The sequence below is a fragment of the Lacerta agilis genome, chromosome 1 (assembly GCF_009819535.1).
Source record: "Lacerta agilis isolate rLacAgi1 chromosome 1, rLacAgi1.pri, whole genome shotgun sequence".
NCBI lineage: Eukaryota > Metazoa > Chordata > Lepidosauria > Squamata > Lacertidae > Lacerta > Lacerta agilis.
Window position 1 is genome coordinate 19,893,256 of NC_046312.1, and position 13,815 is coordinate 19,907,070.

General features: G+C 42.0%; 1 protein-coding gene across 1 annotated transcript; it reads right to left on the bottom strand.

Moving 5' to 3' along the window:
• Positions 1-59: 59 nt before the first annotated feature.
• Positions 60-6,027, bottom strand: LOC117041556 (alpha-1-antitrypsin-like). The gene is made up of 5 exons (XM_033140477.1): positions 6,009-6,027; positions 2,563-3,222; positions 1,882-2,152; positions 1,436-1,583; positions 60-396 (listed from the first exon to the last, which is right to left on the bottom strand). Exons 2-5 carry the CDS (start codon positions 3,200-3,202, stop codon positions 205-207), a joined length of 1,251 nt encoding a protein of 416 aa, XP_032996368.1. The 5' UTR covers positions 3,203-3,222; positions 6,009-6,027; the 3' UTR covers positions 60-204.
• Positions 6,028-13,815: the final 7,788 nt, after the last annotated feature.

Sequence of the window (13,815 nt, forward strand, 5' to 3'; positions counted from 1 at the left end):
AGCACACTTAAAATAAACAGCATATTTTTTTAAATTGTGAAAAAAAAAAAACGCCAAGGGATTTTGCAGACAACTCAATCAGTGTTTTATTTGTTCAGTTTGGGAACATGTGACAGTAATCACTCTGATACCTAAAAGCAACTTATCAATCATGCTTCATATTGGAAACCCCATGTTTTCTGTGCTGCAACACAAGTTGAGCAATCATGCCTCAGTAGGATTATTGACTTTTCCCATGAACATGGTGGTGTCAGTTTCCTCGTCAACAATCAGCATCACAAAGGGGCAATTGAACTTAATTACGGGAGGAAGGGAGAGAGGATGAATTTCAATGGCAGTAGTAGCTGCAGCTTCAGTGCCATTCTCGTGGACTTTTAAATAGGCTTTGTGAATAGCCTGCAAAGAAATACAACAAAAATCCATTGAATGTCTTAAGAAACAACATCATGTGGTCATTTCTCACTCTGATTACCTATTGATCTGGTTCCTCTAACCAGTTCTAAGCATCCTTTTTTTGTATCAGTCAGCCTCAAGGAACTGATGGAATTTTCTGAAAATCTTGATATCAATCTTCTCCATAATTATTTTTTCCTAGTTCTTGTCTCTCTCCCTTAATGTTGATGAGAAGGAAGATCCCTGTCCCTGGCTGACTATGCTAAAAATACTAACACTTCTTTCATATATACATCATATATAATATTACCCTATTACTCCTATAATATTATAAACACGAGGATTCCAAAAGTAGACAGCACATAAACATACAAATAAAAAAGTTTATATAACTGGATAAAACACATATTTAGTAATATACTTTAAAATTATGCTGTAGCAATACACACAGCATATGCTGAATCAGGAATATTTTTTTTAAAAAAAAACTACAATGCATGAGCAGGTCAGACTAAAGCAGTTATGAGATAAACGATACTGTCTGCACAAAGCTTGCAAATATATCAGATTTCTCCTCTTTCTCCAATGCTAACTGCAGTCTTTGCAAAGCAACTGGTACCTAATCATTTGCTCTTGAAAATTCTCCGTCAGAGGTGGGGAAGCTGTGGCCCTCCGGATGTTTTTGGATCCCAACTCCCATCAGCCCCATAGAGCATGATCAAAGGAAGAGAGAGAGCTGGGGCTTAAGGGTCTCTCCATCAGTTGGGAGACCAGCTCCATTGGGGCTCCCCACCTCAACTGTCATCAAGAACCACTCATGCCATTAGGCTATAGTAGAGAGAGAGATGGGATTTTGGTGCCTCTTAATCATCATAGCTGGAAGAGTAAATATTTTTGGCTCCTCCTCTCCATGAGAGATGGGGTTGTGGTTCAAGTACCCCAAATTAGGTTCATTTGAACCTTCAGACAAGAGTGTACCTCTGGTGAAAAATGGAGGATGCAAGAAAATATAGGTCAACCTGTTGCATTTTGAGCAGCCTACCTTGGAAATCTTCAGCTCAGGCTTCCCAGTAATTCCAGAGAGGTCTGCTTGACCTGTGAATACCTCCGTAATATTCATTCTTCTTAAGATCCCTTTGATAACATAGTTGCCAGAGATTGTAAACTTTGGAAGGAATAGATGTATTCTCCTGTTGAAAGTGGAACCAGAGGCTAGTGAGGTATTGCTTTGGGAAAAAAATGTGCCAGGAGGATTTTGGGTGTCATATGGCAGGACATAATTCCCATCAAAGATGTGCTCTCCCAATTCCACATTCCTAGCATGTTTGCACTCCTGTCTCAGCAACGTCTATGCTCGATTGATCCTGTTTGGGGAACTACAAGGGATTTGGTCATTATACAGCCTATCACTACCCCACAAACTCACAACAATATATTTACACCTACAAATATATAGTACACTCTTTCCACTATAGCATGCACACTTACTGTGATTTCGTTGAATTCATCCATTTTAACAAAACGTCTTTGCTAAGAGCATTTTCCAACTGCTTCATTTTTCCTTGTTCAGGAAGAATAAATAATGCTGAAACTTTGCCCTTGTAAGGGAGCTTCACAACCTCGCAGGACAGGATTGTATCACGGTAAGTCTCAAACCAGCTGTCTTTGTTCATCATTGGGACTTTCACCGTTGTTTGCTCATCCACATGGAAGTCTCCTTCTCTTGTACTGAGAGAATTGAAAGGTTCTTCCCAATTGGCTTACGGAAAGAACAATAACAGCGTACATGTCATTTAATTCTTCAATATATTAATTTTCACACTCAGAGCTTTTAATAAAAGCTCCTGTTTTAGTGGCATCTTACTGTGCTGAGATACCTGCCTTTATAGCTCAGTTCTTAATCTAGTTCCCAATTGCTTAATCTCATTTCCAGGAAAAGGGTACTCACAATATATTTGATTTGTTTCAATAATGGTGGAGGTCAATTTTCTGATTGATTAAAAGAACTTCTCTGTGATGAGAAGTCTGAGAAGATTCTTCTCACACAATGGGCAGATGATGACTCCAGACTAAAGCACCAACAAATCTGAACCACAGCTTAAAGTTTAAACCTTAAACTGAGAACATCTAAGAAGCAAAACGTGTATAACACAAGTCCATCTGACTTACCTCTCATGTAAATATAGTTCACAATAACCATTAGAGCGTCTGGGTCAAGACCCTTCACAGCATCAACTATTTTCCCATTTGTTTTATTTTCTATATAGCTATTGATTTGACTTTCAGCTACTGCAGGATTCTTGAAGTTAGTCGGAAGAACGTCCGTCTCATAAAAATGTTTGGCATCATCTAGGAACTTTTTCAGGAGTTTCACTTGGTCATCTGTGAATAGGGCGTTCCCAATGCTCAGGTGCAGTTCAGCATTGGGGCGGTTCAGTAAACGTAAGAGATGATGGAAACCCTCATGTATTTCCTGTTCGGTAATATCTGACTGGTTAAAGCCAAGTCCTGACAAAAGCTGACTCAACGTGGTTGTTCTAGCTCCCAGTGACACTAGGGCCAAGGCAGTGGAAATGCTCAGAGGGGAAAAGAAAATGTTCTTCTTAGCGGTCTCCGAAGCAACGTGGTGATAGAATCGAAAGGCGAAGTCAGCATTTCCTGGGCCTATCTTCAAAGAGGGCAGATCTCTTTCACCTTCAGCCGGAGGAGAATGGGCGTGGTCATGGTCCTCTTTGTGGTCAGGGGTATGGTGACATTGGGCAAAAGCCCAGAGCCCAGAAAGAAGCAAACACAAGTGGAGGCGAGACATTGTGTTCCTCTGGAAGTCGTCTGTGAAGAAAATCTGGCAGGATTTTTAAAAACTCGATTTCTTTTCTTTTGGCAGAATGTTAGACGCATAGTGATCTTTGTTAAAGCCTTTATTAAGGTTGGAGTGAGGTAAAATAAAGCTGTGGCCCTCCACTAAAGAGTTTTGTGGCAGCTCAAGGACTCAGAGCACAATCCTACCTATGTATAATTGAATGAAGTGGGGCTTACTCCCAACTAGGCACCAGGCTATCTAGGGAACAAGCAACATCTGCAATCCTCTCACCAGGCAGGCAAGTCCTCCTGCAGTCTGTATGCCCATCACATATATTCCTAACTACCACAATCCCCCACCAACCCACTGGAGAGGTACCCTTGGCATGAGAGGCTACATGAGCACCCCCCAAGGAATGGGTCCCTTCTAATGGAATGCCTTCCTCTTCCTTAAAGTGATGTTCTCCTTAATTGAGAACTTGTGGGAACGGGACCTAGCTACCACCTCCCCAAAGGCCTTCTCCACCACTGTCTTGGATTCTCGTACACTACATGCATGGTTGGTTGGTTATGTTGTTGTTTGTTGTTGTTGTTGTTGTTTTCGTTATCCGATTAAGTGTTAGGGGTTACATTGGGCAGAGTAGGGTGCCCTGGTCTCTTCGCCGTGCTGCTGAACTCACATGTCTAAGGCACTTTATCAGCCAGAGCTGATTCTGGTTCTAAATTTATATTCTCCTGAGTAGCTCCTCCCAGCTACTGTAGTAGGCAATAAGATCAGGATGTGTGGCTCAAATTCCGTTAGCCTCCTGGGGACTGGGAGTGAACAATGGGTGCTCATTAGGTGGCTAGTAAATTAAGTGAAATAATTTGGCTCCATGAAATGTGAAATGTTGCCTCCATTTCTAAACACCCTGTATTGAGAACCAAAGTTAGAAAGGAAAGATAGAAGAAAATTAGATAGAAGGACTATAAGGAACACCATAGTAGTAAAAAAGAAGGGATAGATCGATATCCTGGGACGATGACAAGTTGAAGCCATAAAGGAGGGGGAAGTAACATATAGTAGAATTAGACAAGAATGTACAGAAAAATGGAAGAAAGAAGTATTGCTAAAGGTTAGCAGAAACTGATCTATATGAATATTGAAATCGGATATTATTATGTTTGTTTTGTTTATTGTTTCTAATTTAAAACTGAATTATTGGGAATATAGGAATGTATTATTTGAATGTATTTTGTGGTTTCTTTTTATGAAGAACTCAATATGTAATTTTTAAATTTTCTTTTTTTGGTTATTGTTTTTTTCTTTCATTGTTCTTTTTTTCTTTTTTGTACCTGATGTAATAAAGTTAATAAAGTATTTAATTTTTTTTAAAAAAATTAAGTTTAAATAGTTGATTGATCAACCGGCCCACTTCCTGAAGAAAAGCTACTGAAAAAGCTCACTGCTGCAGCTTTTACTTTATTTTTGTTTTATTTACTGCCAACAGCACACTTTTAAAAAATGCCTGTTGCCATATAGTTTTAAGTGGTACATTGCACTCTTGTTTTGGGTTATTAATTTGCTACCAAGGCTTAAGACGAAAAGTTGAGAGAGTTGGGTATATTTTAGTCTGGAGAACAGAAGGCTGAGAGGTAATAGGAACGCCCTCTTCAAATATATGCTATATATAAGGTCTGCCATATGGAAAGTGGAGGGAGCGTGTTTTCTGCTGCTCTGGAGCCAGTGGATTCAAATGACAAAAAAGGAGATTCTGACTAAACGTGAGGAATAACTTTCTGACCATAAGAGCTGTTCAACAGCGGAATGGACTCCCTCAGAAGTAGGAGAAATCTCCTTCACTGGAGGTTTTTAAACAGAGGCTGGGTGGCCATCTGCCAGGGCTTATTCAGCTGTGATTCCTGCATTGCAGGGGCTTGACCCGTTGGTCCCTTCCAATTCTATGATTCTATGTCATAATTTGAGTGCTCACTAGAAGGACAGATCCTGAAGTTGAGGCTCTAGTACTTTGGCCACCTCATGAGAAGAGAAGACTCCCTGGGAAAGACCCTGATGTTGGGAAAGATGGAGGGCACAAGGAGAAGGGGACGACAGAGGATGAGATGGTTGGACAGTGTTCTCAAAGCTACTAACATGAGTTTGGCCAAACTGCGAGAGGCAGTGAAGGATAGGCGTGCCTGGCGTGCTCTGGTCCATGGGGTCACGAAGAGTCGGACACGACTGAACGACTGAACAACAACATGTCATAATTTCCTAACCCCATTTCCGAAGCTGCTTCTCTCTTCTATTCCCCATTTCCACCTCCATTTCCACCTTTGCCCCCATTTCCATGCCTCCTCCTCACTTTTCCTTTGCTGTCATTTCCACTTGCACACAGACCACCCCCATGGCAACCTCCTAGATCTTCCCTCTCCCATACATTGCAACTATTAAGCCATCTTTTCCCCTTCCTCCCAATTCCAAAGCCATCCCTCCAATTTTGCAGCCCCTTTGTTACCCCCACGCAATTTTCAGCTTCACTCCCATTCCCATGCCTTCACCTCCCTCCTTTTTTGCAACTCTCCCTTGCACACAGACCCCCATTTAGCTCCTTCGATCTTCGCACCCAGTGCTAATTCTAGCCACCCTTTTCAACTCCCCATTTCTAAAGCTGCTTCTATTCTGCAGCCTCCTTCGAACCCACTCCCCTTTTGACCACCACCTCCTTTTTCATCACTGCTCCGCTCCCCTCCACTTGCACACAGACCACCCCCGTGGCACCCTCCAAGCCAACCTCTCTCATAGCAGCATCGGGAAAGGCACGTTTGATACTTACGTTCAGAGGTGTCTCTTGGAAGAAGCAGGGAAAGCTCCTTGCAGTGAGCAACTATTTATCTGTGTTGGGGCACTGTTGAGAAATGTTCACTAAACAGGGCAAGCTAACCCAAGAAGAACAAATATTGACCATGACTTGCATTGCTGGTCACCTGTACTCCCAAGTCCACAGCGTACTCTCCCCTGGAGTGAGGGTTCCACTGGGTTTTCCTGGATCCTGTACAGTACAATATGGTGATTGGGGCCCCTGCATCCAGTGGTGTAGCAAGGGAGGGGCAGGGGGGCAGGGCACCCCGGGTTCCAGACGAGGGGGTGACACTCCCCAGCCCCTCCTGCCACTCCCCAACACCCGGCACCCCACCCCTGCTGCTCCCGCGGTGACCGAGCAAACTGCCGAGGAGCAGTGGCTCATGGGACAGCCCCATCTGTAAAGCAGCACGGACGTGGCAGCCCACAAGCTGCCGCCCGCCCAGCGGCCTGCCTGGTCGCCGTGGAAGCAGCAGCACCGGGCCAGATGCACTGCGCATGCCTGGAAATTCCGGGCATGCGCAGTGCATCCAAGTCGGCGCCACTGCTCCCGCGGTGACCTGGTGAGCAGGCGGCGGGGCATAGGGCCGCCCTGGACAGGTAGATTCCAAGCAGTAGCAAGATTCCAGGGGAATTCCAGGCACTCACTTAGGATCTGTGCTCCTTTGGAGAATTGAAGACATGGCAGAGGCTCTTGCAGCTTTAAGAAATACCGTTTGTTCCCTATTTACACCACTGCAATCTTGTATAACACTATTTTGCAGGGTGAGCTGTAAGCCAGGCTGCTCAGGTGGCAGATTTGGTTTCAGTCTTCACAAGTGGTACCCAGCCTCATCTCTTCACAGCTGCTTGAAATATTCCTCACACATTGGAATCAGCAGAGGCTTCATTTTACATTCACTTCCGCTTTTAAGGCGCTAGGGAGCAGTGGGAGCTGTTAACGCACATGACAGGCAGCAGGGATAGGTAACAACAGCCTGGGCTTCTTGTTCAGGTTGTTCGCTTTCTTATGAAAGAGGCTTGAGGCAGGTGAAAAGTCATCTAGGGTGCCCACTGAGCCTCTTGATCTATATTCAAGATATGATTTCTTATGACCAATTCTACATGACCTGAAATTGGCTTTTCCTATTGGCTGCCTTTGCCTTCCATTACAGTGAGACGGGATAGTCACGTCTCTCTTTTAGTTACCGGTAAGTGTTGCTGTTTAATTTACAACCAGCTGGTAAGAATGGATCACTTTGATAACCTCATAGCATCTGTCCCTTTGAAGTAGATATGCTAAAATCCTGGAGGCCTGGGTAGTGTCAATTTGGCCAAGGATGTTTACCCTTCATTTCCTCCTATCAATCTTCTGTCCTTTCTTCTACCTGATCTTTGGAATGATAATAGACCTGTAGCTAGGGAAGTTAGTTCCTGTAAAGAACCAGTTCTACAAGGTTCAAAGAGTCTTTGTTCTCATCCTACTGCAACAAACCTCCCTTTCACACTCCCCTCCCCCTGTTACTAAGTTTATTTATTTTTATTTTTTAATTGCTCAGGTGTTCCAGGTCAGACTAATTAGCCACCCCACCTGTCCCTCGGAGGTCCATCAATGAAGTTAACTCCCTGGTAGTTACAAAACGGGAGTATCTTAGTAACCGGAGTGTCTTTGTCCAGCTGCCGCGGCCGTTTATAATCCTTGTTCTGGGCTTCAGGGGTTAAACACCTTATTGCCTACAGGCCCAGGGTCTCTCTCTCTAGATCCCTCACTGTAGCAGTCTGCTAAACCCTTTTAGCAACTCAGTGGCATACACAATGTTTCAGCCCGCTAGCCCCTCCTGAGTGAAACCCCTAAGACACAAACTAACACCCCACAGCAGTGTTTTTCAACCTTTTTTGGGCAAAGGCACACTTGTTTCATGAAAAAAATCACGAGGCACACCACCATTAGAAAATGTTAAAAAAAATTAACTCTGTACCTATATTGACTATATATAAAGTAATTTTTCAATTTTTCCCACGGCACACCAGGCAACATCTTGCGGCACACTAGTGTGCCGCGGAACAGTGGTTGAAAAACACTGCCCCACAGGACAGTTTGGACTCTTCCCTGGGTTCACCTCTTCATGAGCAGTTTATAACCCGCTGGACCCAAAAATTGACGACTGACTTATAGCAACAAAAGCTAGCCTTTATTTTTTTTAAGAGCATAACGGTTTCAGAGAACCAAAAGTTTAAACGTAGTTTCATAACAGCCTAAAAGGTTTACTATTCAGTATAACATACTCAACCTTTGACCTAGCCTAACCTACCCACCACTATCCTGGTCTCTAACCCTCTCTCCCTCAGTCACCACTCACTCCCTCTTTCTCCCTCTTGACCAACTGCCGTTCCCTCCTTTTAAAGAGCGAAAAGTCCCGCCTCCTGCAAGTGAACTGCCACTCAAACAGACAGAATTTTAACTCTTCACATGCTGGGGTTTCTGACCATACCCTGCCTAAGGGCAGATCCGTTACACCTACCCTCGTGGGTTTTTTGGGGGGGTTGCTGTCAGGGATAGAGGGACTACTCGGGAGGAGCAGGGAGAGACAGAGGTGCAAGCTGGAGCTGGGAGAAAAGATAGTGATTCCTCCAGGGAAGGGGAGTCACTGAGTTATAGAGAGCAGCCACCCATAATCTCCATAGATTCATCTCCCAGCTCAAGCCCCCATTAGGAAATGTCTCCGGAAGAGGAGGGGATGGAAGGCTTTGGTATGGCAGGGCAAAGACCAAAAGCAGTCAGTCTCAGACAGGAAGAAGAGACGAGGGGGTGGATTGGCTGACCTGGCAGCCGAATTAAGAAGAAGGAAGATTCTTTTCAGTTGGGAGTTTCCACAAGGCATAACGTTCAGATACAAAGAAAGAAGAGTAAGAATAAGATCAATTGAGGATAAATGGAATTTTTTAGAGAAACACGCATCAGATTTTGAAGGCTCATCACTAGATTTGACAAGATTATACCCATCTGTTCCAGGAAGACCGGCACCAGGAGAAGAGGAAGAAGAAGTACCAGGAGCAGTAGGAGGTTCTGCCTAACAAGATGATGCTGAAACTATTGACATGGAACGTTCATGGTTTGAACCAGAGGCCCAAGAGACATAGAGTGAATCATGCATTAGAAAAGAAGATTTTAGATATAATCTGCTTACAGGTGACCCATGTAATTTGGCAGCATAGAAGGATTTTACAAAATAAAAAATTAGGACATGAATTCATTTCTTCGGACAAAGTCAAGAAGAGAGGAGTTGTAATATATGCAAAAGAGAAATATAACCCAAGACAACTGTTTAAGGATGAAGAAGGGAGATACATTGCGATTGAGATAACAGTGCAAGGCGAAAAATACATGATCCTGGGTATTTATGCACCAAATGATGGAAAAGCTATTTTTTTCAAGAATTTTTTTTCCAAGGGTCATGTTTCTGTAACGTTCTTATAGTTAATGTAACTTCTGTTATTTTTCTTTAATTAAAACAACTCCTAATTATACTTTGCAGTCTCCTCAGAATGCCTCTTGTTGTGCACTTACTCATTTTAAATACGCCAACAGGTTGCCCTATCTCCCCCCTACTCTTTATAACGTTCCTGGAGGTTCTACTGAATATGATTAGAAGAGAACAGTCGATAAAAGGGATTAGGGTGGGAGAGAAAGAGTACAAATTGAAAGCCTTTGCGGACAATCTAGTGCTCTCCCTACAAGACCCAGAAACCAGTGTGGTTAAAGCATTAGAGACAATAGAATCATTTGGACAGGTAGCAGGATTTATGTTGAACAAAGCAAAGACTAAAGTTTTAACTAAAAACTTATCAATTATGCAGGTACAGAAATTACAAACTCAAACTGGACTTAGTTTTGTCAATAAAGTCAAGTATCTGGGAGTGAACCTGACTCCTAAGAATCTGAACCTGTTTAAGGATAACTATGAGAAATTATGGAGTGAGATAAAAAGAGATTTGGACATATGGACCAGATTGAAATTGTCTTTGATGGGCAGAATAGCAGTTATTAAGATGAATGTATTACCAAAGATGCAGTTTTTATTTCAAGTGTTACCGATTATTGACAAGCTGGACTGTTTCAGAAGGTGGCAAAAGGATTTATCTAAATTTATCTGGCAGGGGAAGAAACCCAGGATAAAATACAAGATTTTAACAGGCTCTAAGGAAAGAGGTGGATTCTCACTGCCAGATCTCAGAATTTATTTTGAAGCTGCAGCCTTTTGCTGGTTGAAGGACTGGTTTAAGTTAGAAAATTCTGATGTTTTGGACTTAGAAGGACATGATGATGTATTTGGTTGGCATGCTTATCTTTGGTATGCTAAAGTTAAGGCCCACAAAGCTTTTAAATCTCACATTATTAGGAATGCATTGTACCAGGTTTGGATTCGGAATAAAGACTTGCTAGAGAGAAAAACTCCCAGATGGATATCACCAGTTCAGGCTAAGGCCTACAAAAGACCTAATATGCCTGCTAATTGGCCGAAATATGCTGATATATTAGAACAAGAAGGTCAGAATTTTAAATTGAAAAGTTACGAACAATTGAAAGAGAAAGTATCTGACTGGTTGCAATACTACCAGATAAATGAAGTTTTTAAGTTGGATAAGAAACAAGGCTTTCAGTCAGAGAAATCCAAGTTGGAAATGGAGCTAATAGAACCAAATACTAAAAATCTTTCCAGAATGTATAATTTGTTGCTAGACTGGCATACGAAAGATGAAATGGTTAAATCAGTTATGATTGATTGGGCAAAAGGCGTAGGACATAATATAATGTTGGAAGATTGGGAGAGGTTGTGGAAGAAGGGTACTAAGTTTACTGCATGTAATATGTTAAGGGAAAACATCATGAAAATGATTTATAGATGGTATTTAACTCCAGTTAAGCTAGCTAAGATGTATCATGGTTTGTGTAATAAATGCTGGAAGTGTAAGCAAGTACCTTCTTTCATATGTGGTGGACGTGCCCAAAGGTAAAGGACTTCTGGGAGAAGATTTACAATGAGCTTAAAAAGGTGTTGAAAAACACATTTACTAAGAAACCAGAGGCCTTTCTGCTAGGCATGACCAACTATGAAATCTCCAACAAAGATAGAACATTCTTTATGTATGCCACAACAGCTGCTAGGATTTTAATAGCTAAAAACTGGAAAACTGAAGAGCTACCAACAGTGGAAGACAGGCAGATGAAGTTGATTGAATACATGGAACTGGCAGAACTGACCGCGAAACTCTGAGACCAGAGGGAAGAAACGGTGCAGGAGGATTGGAAGAAATTTAAAGACTATTTGAAATGATGTGAAAAGATGTTGTTGTTGTTCAGTCGTTCAGTCGTGTCCGACTCTTCGTGACCCCATGGACCAGAGCACGCCAGGCACGCCTATCCTTCACTCCCTCTCATAGTTTGGCCAAACTCATGTTAGTAGCTTCGAGAACACTGTCCAACCATCTCATCCTCTGTCGTCCCCTTCTCCTTGTGCCTTCCATCTTTCCCAACATCAGGGTCTTTTCTAGGGAGTCTTCTCTTCTCATGAGGTGGCCAAAGTACTGGAGCCTCAACTTCAGGATCAGTCCTTCTAGTGAGCATTCAGGGTTGATTTCTTTGAGAATGGATAGGTTTGATCTTCTTGCAGTCCATGGGACTCTCAAGAGTCTCCTCCAGCACCATAATTCAAAAGCATCAATTCTTCGGCGATCAGCCTTCTTGATGGTCCAGCTCTCACTTCCGTACATTACTACTGGGAAAACCATAGCTTTAACTATACGGACCTTTGTCGGCAAGGTGATGTCTTTGCTTTTTAAGATGCTGTCTAGGTTTGTCATTGCTTTTCTCCCAAGAAGCAGGCGTCTTCTAATTTCGTGACTGCTGTCACCATCTGCAGTGATCATGGAACCCAAGAAAGTGAAATCTCTCACTGCCTTCATTTCTTCCCCTTCTATTTGCCAGGAGGTGATGGGACCAGTGGCCATGATCTTAGTTTTTTTGATGTTGAGCTTCAGACCATATTTTGCGCTCTCCTCTTTCACCCTCATTAAAAGATTCTTTAATTCCTCCTCACTTTCTGCCATCAAGGTAGTATCATCAGCATATCAGAGGTTGTTGATGTTTTTTCCGGCAATCTTAATTCCGGTTTGGGATTCATCCAGTCCAGCCTTTCGCATGATGAATTCTGCATATAAGTTAAATAAGCAGGTAGACAATATACAGCCTTGTCGTACTCCTTTCCCAATTTTGAACCAATCAGTTGTTCCATATCCAGTTCTAACTGTAGCTTCTTGTCCCACATAGAGATTTCTCAGGAGACAAATGAGGTGATCCAGCACTCCCATTTCTTTAAGAACTTGCCATAGTTTGTTGTGGTCGACACAGTCAAATGCTTTTGCGCATGAAAAGATAGACATTTGAAATTAAAATCAGAGGATATATAAGGCTACAGTAATGCCAGAAGTTAGTTTAAGATAGGATGTAAGAAGAAGTTAGAAATATGCTATGTTTATTTTTATTAGGATTAAGTTTAGAGGTAAATGATGATTATTGTTTATAAAGATTAAGATTAGATGAGGAGGATTTTATAATGTTATAAAGTTACTAAAGAAGATTAGAAATGAACGCAGAAGAGAGGATGTGAGGAGGTCCCAAAACAATGCTAGGAATAAGATAAGGATAGTTAAATAAGTGTTTAAGATTTTTGTATTCTTTGGTAGTTTTGTAGTTTTTTGTAGTGTTTTGTTGTATTTTTGTGTGTGTTTTACTGTTAAAATTTAATAAATTCTTATAAAAAAAGAAGAGATGAGGGGGAAGGAGGAGACACAGACCCCCTCTCGCCCAGCACCACGGGGCACAGCGTAGGTCATGGCCTACGTCAGACACAAACTATCACAGAATTCCCAATGACGTTGGAAACCCAAAGGTTTGGTGAACCCATCCACTAGGTTCTCTTGGCTTGGACAGTACTTCAGCTTCACCAAGCCTGTCTGGACACTCTGACAAACATTCCAAAACCGGATGTCCAAATGTTTGGTTCTGGACTTGAACTGTCCAGTTTCTGCCAGTTTCAAACAGGGCTGGTTGTCCTCCCAAACTGTGATGAGTAGGCAACACTCTCCGTTGACCTCCTGGACCAAACACTTGTAAAACTCCATCTCCTTACAGACCTCAGATAACACACTGAATTCAGCTTCTGTAGAGGAGAGAACAAGGAGACTCTGCTTTCTGGACCTCCACCTAACTAGAGCCTCCCCATACTTGACGACGAGTCCAGACACTGACTTCCTGTCTTCCAGATTGGCCCAGCTACTGTCAGACCAGCAAGTGAGCTGTGCTCCACCTTCTGCTGACAGTTTGAGACGCCAATCTCTGGAACCTTGCAGGTACCTAAGCACCCTCTTTTTTTTTTTTTCAATAATGATTTTTATTTGCATACTTTAAGGTTTCCACACACAATTCCAACAACTCAAATACGACAAACAACAGTCAAAGAGAAAGAAGAAAAGGAAAAAAAAGACCCCGACCCTTCAATAAAAATAAAGTTATTTACAATGAAGTTATATTTGTCCATGTCTTATTTTTGCACTGTATCTTATTGGTATATCGCCTCTTACACACTACCAAGATCGTAAAGTAATACATAATCTGAGTTATAATAACAACAATATTAATAATAACGATATTAATATTGATATTGAGAAATAAGGGGAAAAAAAAAAAAAAAAAGAAAAAAGTTAATACAAAATTAAAAATTCCAAAAAAGAAAAACAAGAAA

Excerpts from the sequence above, each read along its gene's own strand:
- LOC117041556 (XM_033140477.1), bottom strand. The coding sequence starts at position 3,202 with ATGTCTCGCCTCCACTTGTGTTTGCTTCTTTCTGGGCTCTGGGCTTTT. Across the intron at positions 2,153-2,562 it reads GAACTATATTTACATGAGAG|CCAATTGGGAAGAACCTTTC; the intron begins GTAAGTCAGATG and ends TCTTTCCGTAAG. Across the intron at positions 1,584-1,881 it reads ATGAATTCAACGAAATCACA|GAGAATACATCTATTCCTTC; the intron begins GTAAGTGTGCAT and ends CACTTTCAACAG.